Source organism: Saccostrea cucullata, unplaced genomic scaffold, assembly GCF_032062105.1.
Source record: "Saccostrea cucullata isolate Sc308-1 unplaced genomic scaffold, CSIRO_AGI_Scuc_v1 ctg8246, whole genome shotgun sequence".
NCBI lineage: Eukaryota > Metazoa > Mollusca > Bivalvia > Ostreida > Ostreidae > Saccostrea > Saccostrea cuccullata.
In genome coordinates, this window is record NW_026927962.1 from 14,729 (window position 1) to 33,213 (window position 18,485).

General features: G+C 36.6%; 3 protein-coding genes across 4 annotated transcripts; all 3 read left to right on the forward strand.

Annotated features, from left to right (window-relative positions):
• The first annotated feature begins 2,381 nt into the window (after nucleotides 1–2,381).
• LOC134276024 (uncharacterized) lies at nucleotides 2,382–6,548 on the forward strand. Of its 2 annotated transcripts, none has more exons than XM_062758315.1 (2): nucleotides 2,382–2,713; nucleotides 4,204–6,548. In XM_062758315.1, the coding sequence occupies exon 2, from the start codon at nucleotides 4,255–4,257 to the stop codon at nucleotides 5,299–5,301; it is 1,047 nt and encodes a 348-aa protein (XP_062614299.1). In that variant the 5' UTR covers nucleotides 2,382–2,713; nucleotides 4,204–4,254; the 3' UTR covers nucleotides 5,302–6,548. The 2 variants fall into 2 exon arrangements, with proteins under 2 accessions (XP_062614299.1, XP_062614298.1); XM_062758314.1 differs by lacking the exon at nucleotides 2,382–2,713 and adding an exon at nucleotides 3,234–3,364.
• On the forward strand, nucleotides 2,786–3,364 carry LOC134276025 (uncharacterized). Its single transcript, XM_062758316.1, has one exon. It carries the CDS (start codon nucleotides 2,786–2,788, stop codon nucleotides 3,362–3,364), a length of 579 nt encoding a protein of 192 aa, XP_062614300.1.
• On the forward strand, nucleotides 5,702–6,835 carry LOC134276023 (uncharacterized). Its single transcript, XM_062758313.1, has one exon. The coding sequence runs from the start codon at nucleotides 5,702–5,704 to the stop codon at nucleotides 6,833–6,835; it is 1,134 nt and encodes a 377-aa protein (XP_062614297.1).
• The last annotated feature ends 11,650 nt before the right edge of the window (nucleotides 6,836–18,485 follow it).

Here is an 18,485-nt window from a genome sequence, read left to right on the forward strand (position 1 = left end):
TGCAAACAGTTCGATTGCTTGATGTCCAGGAGTAAAGAAGATTTTTAAAGATTGCATTAATTTTGGGTTTTGGCCCCACCCCTCAGGCCCCAGGGGGGCAGGGATCATGAAATTCACAATTTTTGTTCCCCTTCACCCATAGATGCTTTGTGCCAAATTTGGTTGAAATTGGTTCAGTGGTTGCAGAGAAGAAGCTGAAAATGTTCAAATGTTAACGCACGACGCACGACGAACGACGACGGACGAAAACGGATAGCAATAGGTCACCTGAGTTTACTCAGGTGACCTAAAAACGCGATTTCTTGCATCCGTGTGACCTAATTATTAAAACAAACGGTATCATTATAATTGCCAACTGAACAATCACGCAAATTACTAGCCATATAACTATGAAGGGGACTTATATAGAAATAAAACAGAAAATATTTACATGTTTTATTTTAAAAAAAATTAATCAGCTTTTGCAGTATCTTATGAATATTAATGAGAAGCGAATCACGTGGGAGCAACCTCAATAAACTGCACATCATTTTCCCATATCCTGTGTATGTTTAATTGTGTCCGTTACAGCTCGTGGTCAAGATTTAATGAAAACTTTTGCACCATCAATTCTAAGCCTCCATATCCTTCAAACCTCTGTCACACCGGGACTGTATCCTCATGGCGTCCATGATAAATGCAAACACCGAGGTGAGCGCAGAAGGGTCTCCTATAAGCATGTTTCGAAAATCTAGATACTGTGATGTGAACGCCTTATAAATTTAAATATTTTCTAATTACCGACGTTCAATTCTCATGTCAGTATTTGCATTAACTAATCAAGTTTTAGAAAAGCGCACACTCTATAAAGAATAAACAGCAGTTAAAAAGTATATGCTACAAGTTTGTACTTAGTGTACTTGGCAATCTACACGTAAGCTCCAAGTGGATACATGAGAAAATTTATGACGTAATGCAAAAAAGTCTGGTTTGCTTTACCTATCTAATGAGATCATTTTCCGGTGCAGATTATTTCTGAAACAGTGTAATTTAGTCAATTATTTATACACTGACGATGGACTTTTTCATTATTTCCCCATTATGACAAGGAGCACAAGGCGGGTGTAACCGCTCGGCAGGGGACGTTCACTCATCCATGGCATCTGATCCCACCTCTGATGTTTGGGAGGTCCGTGTTTGCTCTGCTCCTATTTTGTATTGTTTTATGGACTTTTGATCTTGAATACTGTTCGTTATCTCCATATGTGTCATGCATAAAATCTGAGAATACCCCCAGAAACAATATCTTTTCGTAATGTTAAATCTCAATATTCACTGAAACGTCAATTGAACTTGTGAAATAAAACAAATGGCAAATCAACAAGAGGCCCGTGGGCCACATCGCTCACCTGAGCACATGGGCTAGTCAAAAACACAAATCAGGGAAGTATTGAAAAGTTTATTTGTTTGGGGAGGGGGTTTGAATTTTTTATTACTTGAAAATGTCATTATATCAATAGAGCGTACACGTTTAAATTTTGCCATACTTGAAAAAAAGATTTTCCCAACATAGTACTTGATCTCCCATTGTGAACCCTCGCAACGCTCCCCCCCCTCCCTGGGACGTTATTTGATTAAACTTGAATTTACACTACCTGAAGATGCTTTCACACAATTTTTACCTCTCCTAGCCCAATGGTTCTGAAGAAGAAGATTTTTTTCTACGTATTCAAATGTAAATTTTGATCAGCCATTGTGGTCCAGCCCTTCCCCCGGGGATCATGATTTTTTATACTTGAATCTACACTACCTGAGGGTGCTTCCACACGAGTTTCATCTTTCCTGGCCCAATCGTTCTTGACAAAACGATTTTGAAAAGATACCATAAATTTTTCATTAATTCACAATCATCTCCCCCTGAAAGAGGGCTTGGCCCTTCATTTAAACAAACTTGAATCCCCTTCACCCAAAGATACTTTGTGGCAGGTTTGGTTGAAATTGGCCCAGTTGTTCTTTAGAAGATGAAAATGTGGAAAGTTTACGATAAACAACATCGACGACAAACAACGCACAAATTTTAATCGAAAAAGCTCACTTGAGCCTTCGGCTCAGGTGAGCTAAAAATGATTCAAAATGTCATTGAATGTATCAGCTTGTGCTGTAATTGTTTCAGAAGTGTTATAGATAGCCTGGTTAACTAGACAATAGCTCTTTATTATGTCCGAATCCTGATCTGTCCCAGTCATTTGTGATAATTGCCCTTTGGCTAGACAGATCACGGAAAGCATCAATTTGATAACCCAGTTGGCATGAGTTCTTTTCACACTTTAAAACATGATTCTCTTTGTTCTAAAAATCAAAACAAAAAATGTGCAAAACAGGAAGCACATATACAATATACAGCATTATTGTCAAATAATAGCATTTATGTAATCATGTGTTTTATGGTACCAGGTTTTTGTTTTCTTAAAATCAAAACATATCATATGTATGTGTATTTGGCGTCTATCGGGGAATTAGCCAAACCTGTGTACATTAACCAATCAGAAGCGTGTATTTTCTTGTGTCTCAGATTAGCGCCACTTCACTGATTTAGAGGGAAAACAAAAACACGTTAAATTTTTCTACTTAAGAAATCAAGAAATCACCATGTTTTCCTTTGGAATTGTAAGATTCCTATAGTAGACCATCAGTAAATAGCTTTATCTGGATTCTAGTAGACCTAGACAGTGAAGTAAGTTCTTATTGGTGACTTTTTAACGAATCCAGGATTCGCGACAGCTCCGTCCAAAAAGCCCACAACACGATGGCGGAAGGTGCGAAGATTCGTGTTCGAATCATGGGACATTCATACATTCGCCGGTTAGGTGAATTTATCGCAGCTAATGAAAACTATGCTAATTTACAATTAGATAATACACGATATTTTGTGGACTTTCAAGCTAGAGGGGGGCTAACCTTTCAACGTCTAGCACAGTGCGCGGAATTCACTAATTTCCCCAAACCTCCCCCCGATGTGTGCTTTCTGCAAATGGGCGGCAACGATTTATGCCGGGTACAACCCCACAAAGTGGTGACAGATTTACTCTCATATGCCCAATATTTACGTGACGGCGTGGGAATCAAAAACGTTATAGTGGGTCAATTGTTACGTCGACAGCCATGGGCGACCAGACCAGGGTATAACGAAGACGTCATATACGTTAACAATAAATTGAAGGAAGGAACTGCTACCCTAGAAAACATTTATTATTGGCAACATCGTGGATTTTGGACGGACCTGTCTTATCTTGGTCGTGATGGTGTACACATAGAGGGAACATCCAGGCACATGAAAAAATACCTCCACAGCATTCGTATTGCAGTTCTTCACCATTCCAGATAAGCCAGTGTTTTTTAATTATATTAACTATAGATCTGTAACTCTATTACATGTCAGAATTCAGTATGGTCACACGCAGAGTAGTGTACATTAAGTTAACCTCACGCAGAGTAGTCTGATTCAGTTTAAGCGTATGCAGAGTATTATGCATTATTTTAGTCACACGCAGAGTAGTGTGCATTAGTTATGTCACACGCAGAGTAGTGTGCATTAGTTGAGTCACACGCAGAGTAGTGTGCATTAGTCGAGTCACACGCAGAGTAGTGTGCATTTGTTGAGTCACATGCAGAGTAGTGTGCATTAGTTGAGTCACACGCAGAGTAGTGTGCATCAGTTGAGTCACACGCAGAGTAGTGTGCATTAGTTTTATTCATACAAATGTATTAGTCTCTCTGTGAGTAGTATGTTAAGAGATTCATGGCGTGTACTTGATGTAGAATACTGTGAAAATTGATTTTATTACTGTACTTGGTAGTCATACAATTAAAGCAATATGCTTTGGTTGTCACAATTGATGTTGCCTATATGTTATATGCATAATGCATATAATATTTTGTGATTTGCAGTAAAGTTTACATAAATTTTGATCTCAAACATCTGAGTGCATAAATCTGAGTTGAGTAATTAATAACAGATGCAGTCCAATGGTTCCGAAATTTATGTAGAGATAAAAATATCAAGTTTGATTAGTTATCAATGATATATCGGACTTGACACACACTGAGAATGATGTGTTAAGTCCTGAGAAGAAATAATATCTGTTTGCCTTATTATATATAAGGCACATCTTAGGTTAGCTTAGACATATCATAGTGTATTAAAACAGTGAAGTCATTTTGTAGGAGTCATGCCTAGGAAAAAGACTTCCAAACAGACAGACGGCCAGGGTATGGATGCGCCATCCGCAAAACGTCGGAAGCCAAATCAAGCTTCGGGGGCCACAAAAGCAGACCAAGTCCCCATTGACTATCAAAAACTTGCCGCAGAGATCCTACGGCAACAAAGTTTGCACCAACCTCAGTCGACTGGTGAAGAAAAAAACCAGGAACAGACCTCTGCATCAACGACAATATCACAGGTTAATACAACAGCTTCAATATCATCATAGCCTGCTACATGGGTCACAAGCTTCTACAGCAGGGTCACAAGCGTCTACATCAGCGACACAAGATGCTACCTCAGGGTCACAAGCTGACACAACAGCAACAGTGTCACAACTGGTATCTAGGATATTTGAAGGTGAGCCAGCAGGCACAGCACCCAATAAAAACACAAGTAATTACATATCAATCACTGATGGCATTCCTCTTGGTGCAACCGTACCTAACAAAATTAAGTCAAAAATATGGTCAAATGAATTTATAGATTTGCGTAGTCTCTTGACGCACCAAGAGGAAGACCCAGTGACCTTACTGATCACACCAGGGGTAATAAATTTGCAACATAGTCAAAAGTCTAAAACACCTCTGTCCATCAACCAATGGACAGATGCCTTTCTGGTTTTTACGTGTATCGTTATACAACAGAAACCCACTGAGGCTCCCCACCTGCTTAAGTACATGTCATTCATAAGGGAGCTACAAAAACTTCATGGGGATTCAGCGTGGCGATCATACGATGAGTCTTTCAGGAAGTTAAGGGAGACAGTAAACCTTCCATGGCAAAAGCCAGTGGAGGAACTACGTGGTAAATCATTAGCTGTTTCCACAAAACAATCTAATGGGCAGCCTTTTCGTGGGAAACAGGTGGGGAGAATCGGTGGGGTCAGATTCTGCTTCGCCTATAACCAAGGTAACAAATGTAAGTCAACCCCCTGTCCATTCACCCACATTTGCCAAGCCTGTAGAGGTAATCACCCCAAAATTAAATGTAAATCTACAGAAAAATCTGAACATGATAGGACCTCTCCCAACCCCAGTAAAGGCAAACAAACTAAATGACCATTTAAGGGGTTACGATGACCAATTGAGAGATTATTTGGTAAAAGGTTTCAGTTTCGGATTTTCCCTGGGATGTGAAAACACTCCTACAGCGTCTTTGTCAAAAAACCATAAATCAGCTCAAAATCACCCAGAAATCATACAAGATCACATACAAAAGGGCCTTGAGCTCCATCGTATAGCAGGACCTTTCCCAAACCCTCCTTTCGACCCATTTGTGTCATCCCCTTTAGGTGTCATACCAGAATCAGAACCAGGAAAATTTCGTATTATTCATGATCTTTCTTATCCAAAAACAAATTCTATTAACACCCATATTCCAAAAGAAAATTCAGAAGTTCATTATGACTCAATTGATTGGATTATAAATTTAGTGCAAACTCATGGCCTTCGGTGCCTGATGGCAAAGACCGATATTGAAGATGCATTCCGAATCATTCCAATTTGCCCAGAAGATTATCATTTACTAGGGTTTTCTTGGCAAGGAAAATATTACTTTGACAAATGTCTCCAAATGGGGGCAAGTAGTTCTTGCCAGATATTTGAAAAATTCAGTGTAGCTCTACAGTGGATACTACAGTCAAAATTCGGGGCTGGTGGAATGTCACATATTTTGGATGACTTCTTCTTTATTGGACCTGCGAACTCTGAAAGCTGTAAGAATGACTTAACAAATTTCCTCTTTCTGTGCAAAAATATTGGTGTCCCTATCAAAATGTCAAAGACACAGACTCCAACTACAAAAATTATAATCTATGGTATTGAAATTGATTCCGACAAAATGGAAGCACGGCTACCAGCGGACAAAATTAACAAGATTAAAATGCATTTGGTAGAACTTTTACAAAAAGATCAAACTACATTACGTGAACTTCAATCTCTGATTGGTTTACTCAATTTTGCGTGCTCAGTAGTGGTTCCAGGGCGTGCTTTTCTCCGACGCATGATTGATCTAACTTATGGAGTAACTGAACCTGCATCACACATTCACTTAACTAGGGAAACAAAAGCAGATATGGAAACATGGCTGTCTTGCATAAGCTGCTTTAACGGGAAGTCAGTTTTTCTTCCTCAAAAGTGGTTGTCCACAGATCACCTTACCCTTTACACAGATGCATCAGGGTCATTGGGCTTTGCGGCGATTTTAGGTAATGAGTGGTTTGCATCTCACTGGGACTTTTTACAAAATGATTGTCAAATAGCAGTCAAAGAGTTATTTCCCATTGTACTAGCTATAGAAATATGGGGGAACAAAATCAAAAATAAAAGAATCCTATTCCTGTCTGACAATATGGCAGTAGTACAAATCATTAACAAACAAACATCAAAAGACAAAACAATTATGAGATTAGTGCGCCGCTTAGTTTTAGCAACCTTAGAAAACAACATTCATTTCCGAGCAAAACACATTCCGGGAAAGCATAATATCACTGCTGATCGCCTCTCCCGTTTTCAATTTCAGGCAGCTTTCCAGTCTGCACCTCACTTAACCCATCAGCCGACACAAATCCCTCAAGCCAGTTTGAACATTTGAACTCATCAGCTTGCAATCTTCTGTCAAAAGCTCTTACAAAGAGTTCAAGCGCAGCCTACAAAAGATCATGGGACATGCTAGTGAGCACATTTCCCTCCATCAAATCCTTGCCTGTCTCACCATCTACATTATGTAACTTTATTTCTTACCTATTTGACAACGGATATTCTCCAAATAGCATTGCAACACATGTATCAGCAATTAGTTATGTACATAAATTGTTAGGGACAACAGACCCATCGGATGCATTTCTGGTAAAAAAGGTCATGCAAGGCTGTCGCCATTCAGCCCCGTGTAAAGATTCACGTTTACCAATCACAGGTCCCATTTTACACAAGTTAATTCAAGGGCTTCAGTGCTCTGTTTTGAATCAGCAGCAAAGAATTCTTTTAAAGTCAATTTTTCTTCTTGCTTTCAATGCATTTTTACGGCTAGGGGAAGTAGTAGTTAAGGCAAAAAGTCTAGCTAGCACAGTCATCCAACGAGAAGATACTTCATTTACCCTAAATGAGAACTCACCCATCGAAGTTGTAATTGTCTTAAAACACTTTAAAACAAATAAAACAAAGGACCTCTTCCAGATCCACTTGAAGGCCTTAAAAGACAACAACATCATGTGCCCCGTGAATGCCTTGTATGAATATGTGAATATGTTTGGTCATCACACCGGGCCTCTTTACCAGTTCATTGAGGGGAAACCAGTCCCATATTCTTTTGTAGCAAAATATCTTCAAAATACAATTCAATTCATTGGTCTCAATCCTGCTCTGTACAAAGGCCATAGTTTCAGGATAGGAGCAGCTACACATGCTGCAAAGTTAGGTTTTTCGGAAAACAGTATTCAAAAATTGGGCCGATGGAACTCAGATGCCATTCGTAAGTATGTACGCCTCGAAAGCTTTAAAATATAGAAACTTTATCAAAATGCAGAACTATCTTTCTTGGAATAAGAAGTAAGTACAGGTTAACTACTAATATGCAAGAACTTTAAACGGGGTGTTTTTTCAATCCACCAGTCAGAAGTTAACTGCTAGGGGATTGAAAAAACCAATTATTACAAGTGCACAGGTCAGAAGTAAATTGCGGTGCAACTGAAACTATACACAGGTCAGAAGTAAACTGCTATGTGACTAAAACTATACACAGGTCAGAAGTAAACTGCTGGTGTCTTAAACTATACACAGGTCAGTAGTGAACTGCTGTGCAAACAGGTGTTCATGTAAATACATAGTGATGTTTATATTTGGAAAATGTTTTTTGCCTTGTTATTCACAAATATGTGTAGTGCCATGTATTAATCTAGTCCCAAATTTTCCAGCTGTGCCTGCTGGTTCTCATGTTTTGCTATTATAAATAATGTAATGTATGGGTCAAAATGCAATGTTGTGAAAGCTAGTCTCCAAAAATTTACATCTGCATTAATTATCCTTTTTTACAAACAGAGTGAATTGTTTAACTGTTTACATTTTTTTTTCTTTTCTTGTATGTTAAGATTTACAAAAACTATGTGTCAAAATAGTGTTGATATTTGTCTGCATGCCAAAACCATAAGTGCATTTTGTGTGGTCTACCCTTAGATGGCTAGTCCACTTTGGTTGGCGTTTTTGCAAACGTGGTTTGCCTTTTGTGGGCTTCTGTTTTTATTTTTGAACGCCAACTTTTTGCTTGTAATGTATATATGTTTTACAATTTTTTCTGTTATTTCGTACATTATTTTGACATGTAACAGGGGAGATCATTATACAACTTTACTTGTTTATGTAAAAGAATATTTGTATAAGGTTTTTTGATCTCCCCATTTATTGTATTCTTTAATACTCATTGTCATTTTCAATAAATGACAATTCACACAAATATGGAGTTGTGATTTTTATCCAGGAAGAAAGTGGAAGGTTATTTAGATCTCAATAATATGTAAACAAGCAGGTATTACATAATACAGCATTATTGTCAAATAATAGCATTTATGTAATCATGTGTTTTATGGTACCAGGTTTTTGTTTTCTTAAAATCAAAACATATCATATGTATGTGTATTTGGCGTCTATCGGGGAATTAGCCAAACCTGTGTACATTAACCAATCAGAAGCGTGTATTTTCTTGTGTCTCAGATTAGCGCCACTTCACTGATTTAGAGGGAAAACAAAAACACGTTAAATTTTTCTACTTAAGAAATCACCCACCCACCTTCCCCAGCTTTCACCATCAGTCAAATATCAAACATTTATGTTTATGGTAAAACATGTTTGATTATTTAATGTTATCTTCTTTTCTGAAAACACAACAGTGGGTTGTGTGGGGGGCTTCTGTTTTTATTTTTGAACGCCAACTTTTTGCTTGTAATGTATATATGTTTTACAATTTTTTCTGTTATTTCGTACATTATTTTGACATGTAACAGGGGAGATCATTATACAACTTTACTTGTTTATGTAAAAGAATATTTGTATAAGGTTTTCTGATCTCCCCATTTATTGTATTCTTTAATACTCATTGTCATTTTCAATAAATGACAATTCACACAAATATGGAGTTGTGATTTTTATCCAGGAAGAAAGTGGAAGGTTATTTAGATCTCAATAATATGTAAACAATCAGGTATTACATAAAATTCATTGTTTACAGAATGGACAGTTACAGATAAGCTTGGGGTGCACATCAATTTGTTGAATAGCGAGTTTGTTCCAGATGTAAATAACAAAAGGCCTTTGTCTACAGAATAGACAGTTACAGGTGGATTTCGGGGGATGCTAGTTTATATATAAAAATGCAATTCCTCAAAACCAGTTTATATTTTGCGTTGTAAAGGCAAACATGTTTCTCCCCGATAAAGAGAAGATATGACAGAATCGAAATCAGCGTGAAAGAAAATCTTATCCAAACTTTGATCTCCTGAAGCTTCGACGACAAATACAGATATTTCGAATTCAAACCGGAGTTTTTTTTAATTTTAAATCAGTTTTTGAGGGTATATTAATTGCAGCAGTGTATTGTTGAAATGCAAATTGTGTTCGGAGTGTAGGATAGCCATAAACCAAATTTCGACCTGAAAATGTATATCAAATCAAATCTGGAAATGTTTCAATTTTGATTATTTTCTACCGAAATATTCACTGTAGCAGTGTAGTTTTCATGGTGCAAACTATTTTCTGGGTGATGGATTTCATATAAGCCTACTTAAAGCTGAAAATGGATTCTTTTCACAGGGATGGTGCTTCCAAAATCTTAATCAAATGTGAAATTGTGTCATTTAAATTCAAGTTTTGTGATTTGAAATAATATGCATTATTCATGGATTTTTGAATGTGTAAAATCGAACATGTCCGATGCAGACACTGTGTTCTTGATTAACTTAAATCCCAAAAGTTCTTTTAAAAAAATGTTATTCACATGTACATTAAATCGTATTTAATGTAGTAATTTGTTTTTGTTTCCCTCTTGAGCACATGCCAAGGTTTACCTTAACTCTCCATTCTGTTTGTTTTAACTGTCCATTCTTTTAGTAAAAAGTGTCCATTCTTAAAAAGAATGGACAGTTTTTCAAAAAGAATGGACACTTACAGGTAACTTAATGGATTGTTAGGGGAGTTAGCTTAACACTAAGCTATAGAATGGACAACACAAACAAAAGGTTTACGTCACAGTCATGTTTTAAAAGTAGGAGAAAGGCCTCAAATTGTCCATTCTGTGAGAGAATTCGAAAGAACTAATCTCGGGCCTACGGCCCCCGATTAGTTCTTTCTCTCACAGAATAAGACAGTTTTCGGCCTTTCTCCTTTACAGAGTTTTTAATCAACTTTGATCTCTTCGATTTTTTTCCCAGCTTTCATTTGAGATTTCATCTATTCGGCGTATTGAGTTGTGAACTGCTTATTTACAAGATCTTTAAGGTACTCCGATCCTCAGCAAGGAAGAATACTAGTAATTAAATTCAAAAAGTCTCAAAATGAAGCTTGAAAATTGAATTTTTTCATTCACCAACTTTCATTTTATTCGTCTCAATTTGCTTCAAGATTCTTTGAAGTTCTCAGAAAGATCTTATAAAAAGTGGAAATTTATCCCATGTTTTAAAATTACATACGCAAAAGAAATTGAGTATTTTTTGAATTGCATTATACATGTAATACCTATCTTTATTAACATGAAATAAAATTTGTGGTGTTATGTGAAGGTCGGGCTCGGTATTCGGCCAAGACAGGTGGATTTTTTTTCAAGAGTAAAACCGAGTGGTAAAATAGGCTAAAATCAATAGATTAAGCAGAGTGCGCGAAACATGATTGAGATTGGACTTTGGAGGATCCGAATTGGCCAGTTTCTGTTCCGAAGTATGTGGACAAACATTACAACACGTAAAACAACAGAGGGAAAACCCCATCTTGAATACTCGCTTTGTATTGGTGATCGCCGTAGTCTTCATAGTTCTTCAACAGTGCGGGGATATAGAGCTAAATCCAGGACCTGGAAATGAGGACGAAAGTCGACTCACAAGACAAACGCAAAAAAGGTTGACTTTCGAAAGCCGAGGAGATTCAGATGTTTTGAAAGCTATCGGAGAACTAGGTAAAGACTAAAGAGGGAACATTCGTTCTATCAATGTAAAATTAGAGTCTCTTGAGAAAAAGATAAGCTATTATGAAACAACAGTAGAAAACTTGAAATCACAAAACAAAGACCAGAATTCGCAAAAACCTCGCCCAATCTTGATCAAGCTCACAAGTATACTAGATAAGGAAACAATAATAAACAAATGCAGGGAAATACCGTATGAAAAGCGTCCAAAGCTATCAGAAGACTTTCCTCCTGAACTAAGAGATGCAAGGAAAAAACTAATACCATACCTAATAGAAGCAAAGAATAATGGTAAAAAGGCTTCGCTTATTAAAGACAAGCTGCGTATAAATAGCAAGATGTATTCCGTTGAAGATTTAGAGGATTTGGACTTTAGTGCTCACAAATAGGGACTCGGCCGCCCACTGTCTACTCAACTTATTGTAAATAATGTGAATGTAAATACTTGCATGACAATTGATGCTATAAATAATGATGAAATTGTTGATGTAAATGTACAACACATGATGAATATTAATGTTGTCTCATGGAATATAGAAAGCTTAGCAAGTAAATTACGCTCTAAGAGTAGCGAGGTATATTCCTTGATGCAGCATTATGATATCATTGGTTTCATTGAATCATTTCAAACAAGAGACAATGAATTTGATCATCAATTTGATAGTAATGAGTGGATAATATTTTCAGCCATGCGGACTGTCTGTAGTAAACCAGCAGGGGGTGTAACAGCTCTAGATAAGAGATCATTGGTGTTCACCTTGCATAACCCCACATATGGGGGCGCGGAATAGTGACACCAGGGGGTGAAGAATCTGAAGCGGTGTTTGCAAGGTGAGTTGACCTGATTAGCTTTTTTACAGTGATTGAGATAATAATAATCCTATATTAACTTGCGGCGGAACAAAGTGATATCCCAGCTTACTGTTACTCGTTTCCCACCTCGGGATTCGTCCTAGAAATACATAAACACTTCTGCAATATCTGGTACTAGCATCCGAGAACGCAAATTTGACCATTTCTTGGTGAAAATTGGTGCCTTGTATATCATTCAACTTAATTTGAATCATTTGAGGGAAATCTAGATATAATTTTGCTCCGGACACTGTAATCTTTCCGAGGATTCCACCTCAAATAAAGGGGACAGACTTCAGTTTTAGTATGTGGTGCTAGGGGGTGAAGATTTTAGTGGAGACCGGGGGAAGGAATAATTTTCCAACTAATAGAAATGAACTGTTTCAACAAAAATTATATTGATTATACAAGTAATAAATTGCTACAATCAATCGATTAACTCACTCATTAACTCTCGTCCCTGAATAAGTGCGCTTTAACACTGTTTACTAGAAATCTATTTGTATAGTTCGATTTAAACTAAACTACAAATATATGTATATTTATCTCATACTTGTGGATGATACAGGCCGTTGGATAAACCAATGCTTTATCCACGGGTAGATGCTTTATAAATAGCACTTCCAGTTTTGACACGATCCCTCGCTTCGAGATTTTATTTTATTGAAACTTTTATTTATAAAAAAATCCTTGCCCTTATAAAACAGGAATGATAAAAGCAACAATGTCATTTAAAGCAAGAAAAAGACTCGTACATGTAAAAGAAGTGTTTTATTTTATCAAGGCTACTTGAAGACGGATGCCCCCCCCTTTCCTTTAAATTGTAAAAGAAGTGTTTTATTTTATCAAGGCTACTTGAAGACGGATGCCCCCCCCCCCTTTCCTTTAAATTGTTCTCGGAGAAAGTAAAGCCTAGCAGTTAAGTTGTTGTTATGAGATTCCTTTAACATCTTCGACAATTGAGAATGCTTTTTTTATATTTTACTTCGTATGCCTACCTAGTAGTAATGTAGGGGGCCCTAGCCTTGCCTAACACGTTTTGCACTGGGCATCGTCCAAAGAGTTAATTTTCATGAACTCATGGTCCTTACTACTTTCATTCAGAAGTTTGTTGGATTTAAAGCTCTTCGAGGCATGTCAACATCAACGGTGATCCGTCATCAAAGTTATACGTCATCAATATTTGAATTAGCAATTATTCATGTAGTTTCGCAGGGGAAGTCTCAAAATTTTGTTTAAACGAAAGTACGAGAAAAATAGAACATGATCATCTATAATTGTGTGATTAAATATTGGCTTTATCCAACTCGTTGAATGGTGTATATTCGCTCGGCAAGCCTCGCGAATATATACACCATTTCAACTCGTTCGGTAAAGCCAATATCAAATCACACAATATAGATATCCTCTATATATCTTTCATTTACAGCAAATAGAGCAGTAGTTTATAGTATATGTAGAACTTATGAGGAATTTTAAATGTGTGTGTTCAGTGAAGTTAAGTATGTTTAAATGAGATGGGTGAACAATGGGTTTACAATGCCCATAGCGCCAGATACGTTAAAATCATATTCAATTTGTGAAAATAGTACCCGGTATTTAGATTGTATATTTTTCGTTATTAAAATTATGACCAAAATAAAATTTTTCTGATACGATTTTATCGAAAAAAATTATTCCTGTCACTGCAAATGGTATTCTTTGGGTTTGAACCCCTAGCAATAAAAGCCAGAGTATTGATTTAATATTACTCTTAACTTAATGGACTTGAATATTCTTGGGAAAAAAAATTGTGTCATAAAAGTGTATTTTAAAGGATAATGATTAAAATACTTTGCTCCATGTTTTTTGTTAACCAAAAAGAGTAATTTTCTTTTAAATAAATGGAAAGACGGCCCACTGCTATCGAAAAATTGTGCTAAAGTATGAAAAAATGATTCCTTTAGCTCTCCTATGCAAATGTTCTTTGCTATTTCATTGGCAAATAATTTCAATTTGTGTTAGATGTTTGCAAATTGTGGAGATTCTGCAATTTCTAATTTTTTCAAATTATTTTTTTACCTTGTAGAATGGAAAGTGAACTAGACAACAGTTTTATCGATCACCAGGAGGAGGTGGGTGAAAGTACCTGTACACGATTTGCATGTGAAACCTGTGGGAAGACGTTCTCCACGAAATCAAACTTAGCGAGACACGTAATGTGTCATTTATCTGCAACATTCAATTGTGATCAATGTGGTAAAATCTTCACTTCAAAATATTATCTATCAAATCATTTAAAAAGACATTTACAGACAGAGTATTTGTGCCCCCACTGCGGGAAACAATTCTCTTCTAATAGTAGTCTTCAGAACCATGTTAAATTCAAACATCTGGATTCTGTACATGATTGTACACAATGCGGAAAGAAGTTTAAAGACAAATATGCTTTAGAAAGACATTTTAAGGCACATCTGGATGTCAGAAAGATGTGTTCAAAATGCTTCAGTCTTTTTAAAGACGTTGAAACACATGAACAAAATTGCAAGGTGAGGAAACAAGAGATATAAATGTGCCATCTGTGCTCAAAATTTTGTGGAAAAGAGAACCTTATCCCGCCATATGAAAAACAAACACACGAATCCAAAAAAGTATTACTGTACCTGCGGTAAAGAGTACAGATCTCAATTTGCTTTAAAACGTCATCAAATTCAGGACCATACAGACAGAAATAACAATTCTCAAGTTCAAACGAAGTGATTACCTTACGTTTTGTGCATATGAAAATGTTAAAGAACTTTTAAATTAGAAACAACTAAGAAAGTGATGTTGGTTAAATATTTTAGTTTGTACTGTATGGAATAGACCATAGATAATGAGTTCCTCTTTTGATATGATGTTTTGCCATTGTTTCAGTCACAGATTGGACTGCAAATATGTTTGGATCACGGGTACTTGTGGGCATGGCATCCTCCTCGAAAATTACAAGCTAGGGGCATATATTGGGGGTTGGGGATGGGTGGGGGTCCTGTCCACAAGTACCTGTGGTTTGAATGTCATTTCAAAGCTATTAAATAAACTCAAGTTCTAAGAAATTGATTTGTATTTTGTTTATTAAAAATTGAAGGTTGCTTGTCATGTTAGTTTCAATACTGCTATTCAATATCTCGACCCCCCTTTATTTTAATTATTACATTGCGCATATATATGATAATCTAAATTATAATAATTTTTTTGCACACATGATTCCAACCAAACAAAACCCCCTTAAAATAGTGGTAGCAATTAAAACATACTTCAGGCATGTTAAAAATATAAATAAATGTATTTAAATTATAATATATCAAAGAATGTCAAAAAGATATCAGTACTTTCATAAAATCATTATCAAAATATTATTCATACTCAAGTTGCAAAATGATATATCTTGACCAGTATCGTTAAAGTTCAGAAATTCCTAGTCTTGTTGTTGCTAATATTTTGGACTCATCGCGTCTGTGCCACTGTCGGACAGGTAAGGCGCCCCTTGATGGCTCTTGTGGTTCGGAAATGCCCCCAAATTTAATTTTTCTCGCAGCAGTTCTCCTGATATTGCTATCAAATGGGTGATTCCTAAAAGAACCAAGCAATTTCGAATGTTTTCATATAAGATACGAAAAGTTCAGCAAGATCATCATGTTGAAAATACTGAAAACTTGAAAACATCAAATATATACCTCGGAATTACATTTGTTGTCAAACACGTTACTTGTCGTACTCTTTCTTCCATGTCATCTTCTTGGTTACTAACACCGCTTTCATGCAATGGGTATATGCCGCTTTTCTTTGCTGTTCGCATGTGAAATCCCCTGTAATAAAATTTCAACACAAAACTTTAGTTTTTTGCACAGCCTTACTTCAAATATCTGAGTACATTACATGGAGAATACAAAATCTTAATTTATTTCTCTATTGAGTATGGATTTAGACATATATTAATATATGATGATATATCTACACATTTTAGCTACAAGAAAATGTTCATTAATACCTGTCTAAATTCACTTTACAAGTCATCACCTCGGTTACGATAGCCATCAAAGAGGGAACATCGATAGCTTTAATTGACACGTGACTCTGGGGATTTAAAGATTGCAATAACCCGACTGTAGTTTCAGCAGCCAGCGAACCAACACTTCTAATATTATAACCATCTGTCATTGCATAAAGCTGAAGTTTAGTGTTTATATCTATACATATGCCCTCAAAAGTAACAATAGGTATAGATTTTATATATCTACCAAGAGGGGGAAAGGAACCAAACTGTACTCCATCCAAACAAAAATGTTCTCATTTCCAATAACTTTTCGATTCTTTCTGTTGCTGCAATACCTGAGACATCACAGGCATCGTACCAATTGCGCACTAACTTAGTAAGATTAGCGCTTTTGTAATATCCATGGTCACGCATCCAATCTTCAACTTCGAGGGAAAAATGCGTCCTTGCATTGGGAACGCTTTGTTTGTCGATTACGTCTTCAACTAGCGCTAAACTAAGAGTAGTTTCATTTGACTTGGCACAGGCTTTCCACCCTTCACTTGTAACACCAGCAATACCAGTCGTACATGTTCTTACGCGGAGATGAGTGAGATTGTGTGAGCAATCTACACTTTTAGGTAAAAGTTCTCCAGTCTTTGAGTGTAATTCTGGATATGAATACCAAAATGGGATTTCGTTTTCAAAACCTTCAATTTCTACATTACTTGAAATTACCGAATTCTCCTGCCACTGTAAGAACCTTTTAGCAAACAAGTACGATGGATAAGCGACGTTTAGCACTGCTTTTGGAAAGGATTTAGCTCTCAACTTTTTGATGCACAAAGTGGAAAGTTTGGAACTGTCTTCTTGCGTGGTGCTTTCTTCATGTTAATCTCAACATAAGAGAAATCGATACCAAGCATAGCACGCAAGATCGAAACTTTTCTTTCCTTGCCCCACGATTTTGTGACTGCTTGAAGTGTTGTTGGCAAAATCTGTCTTAGATTTTCACAGACACAATTTATCTCTAAATGTGTCATCCTCATTAATTTTTCTTTTGATGTCAGTTTTATGGAAAGATCTTCTTTGTTACAGCCGTTCCATTTTCCCTTCAACTTTTTCTCACGTTGTAGATTTAACAGCAAATGATTTAATATAAAGGAATCATCGCTCAGATCTCTTCCCTGAACAGACTCGTCTCCATGATTCTGAAAAACAGCACTGTTAAAATTCTCAGATACAACTTGGATACTGATACCCTGATTTTCAAATGGGTCTACTATAGATTCTTCTATATCAGGAGTTGCAAATTCATCTGCTGATTCAGAGAACAAATAAGATAAGTAATCAAAGTCTATTTCACTGTTTGTACAATTGTTTTCGTCATCAACAGGAGCGCCGATCAAAGACTTATCAACATCACACACAACGCTTGCAACATCTTTTGTATCAGACATACTCTGCATCGATACAATAAGATCCTCTGGAAGCCAGTCACTATAGCCTTGGTCTACAGCGCTGTCATCTTCTTCTAAAGCAATCTTTTTCCGGTCATTTTTCCAGAGATCCCTTTGCTTTGAAGTATATATTTTTTCAAACGCCACGTCTGAGCTTTGAACAAAAATTCTCAAAAGGGTTTGTTGACTGTTTGGCAAATTAATTCTCTCCGTACTTAATTTCAAAGAAACGTCATCTGACTCCTCATTAGAATTGCTGAAAGTTCGGGGAATGTTAAGTTTACTTATCAGTGCAATCAAATTAGCTTTTGACAGTTTCTTTACTTCAGACCATACATCCTTTTGTAACTGAAATACTGTCAGCGGTCTATTTTCACTGTCACTGGTCATCAACTGTATCCATTGGCCATCAGTTGAAAAGGACCGAATGTGAATTCCCTTCTGATGACAGGACTCCAAAACCTCATCTGTTGCATTTCTAAGAGCAGCTGATGTTAATCTGTAATCCTTCATGCCATACGCAATTGGTACAGAACAAGGAATTTGTAATTTGGAATTTCGATCCTTGTTTGTGAGAACCCAAACCATCACTTCCGTTGCCCGTTTTCTTTGCAGTTGATATCCATTCTCAAGAAGTGTTTTTGCTGATTCTAATTGTACCATCAAATCATCTACAGTAACAACTTTTGTGTGTCTCTCTCTTGGCCAGGCGTACAACAGAGGCATTTTCTCACATATCTGCCCACAGTCTGAGTTTATCATTTTCACAGAAGCA

Excerpts from the sequence above, each read along its gene's own strand:
- LOC134276023 (XM_062758313.1), top strand. The coding sequence starts at position 5,702 with ATGGCAAAGACCGATATTGAAGATGCATTCCGAATCATTCCAATTTGC.
- LOC134276024 (XM_062758315.1), top strand. The coding sequence starts at position 4,255 with ATGCGCCATCCGCAAAACGTCGGAAGCCAAATCAAGCTTCGGGGGCCA.
- LOC134276025 (XM_062758316.1), top strand. The coding sequence starts at position 2,786 with ATGGCGGAAGGTGCGAAGATTCGTGTTCGAATCATGGGACATTCATAC.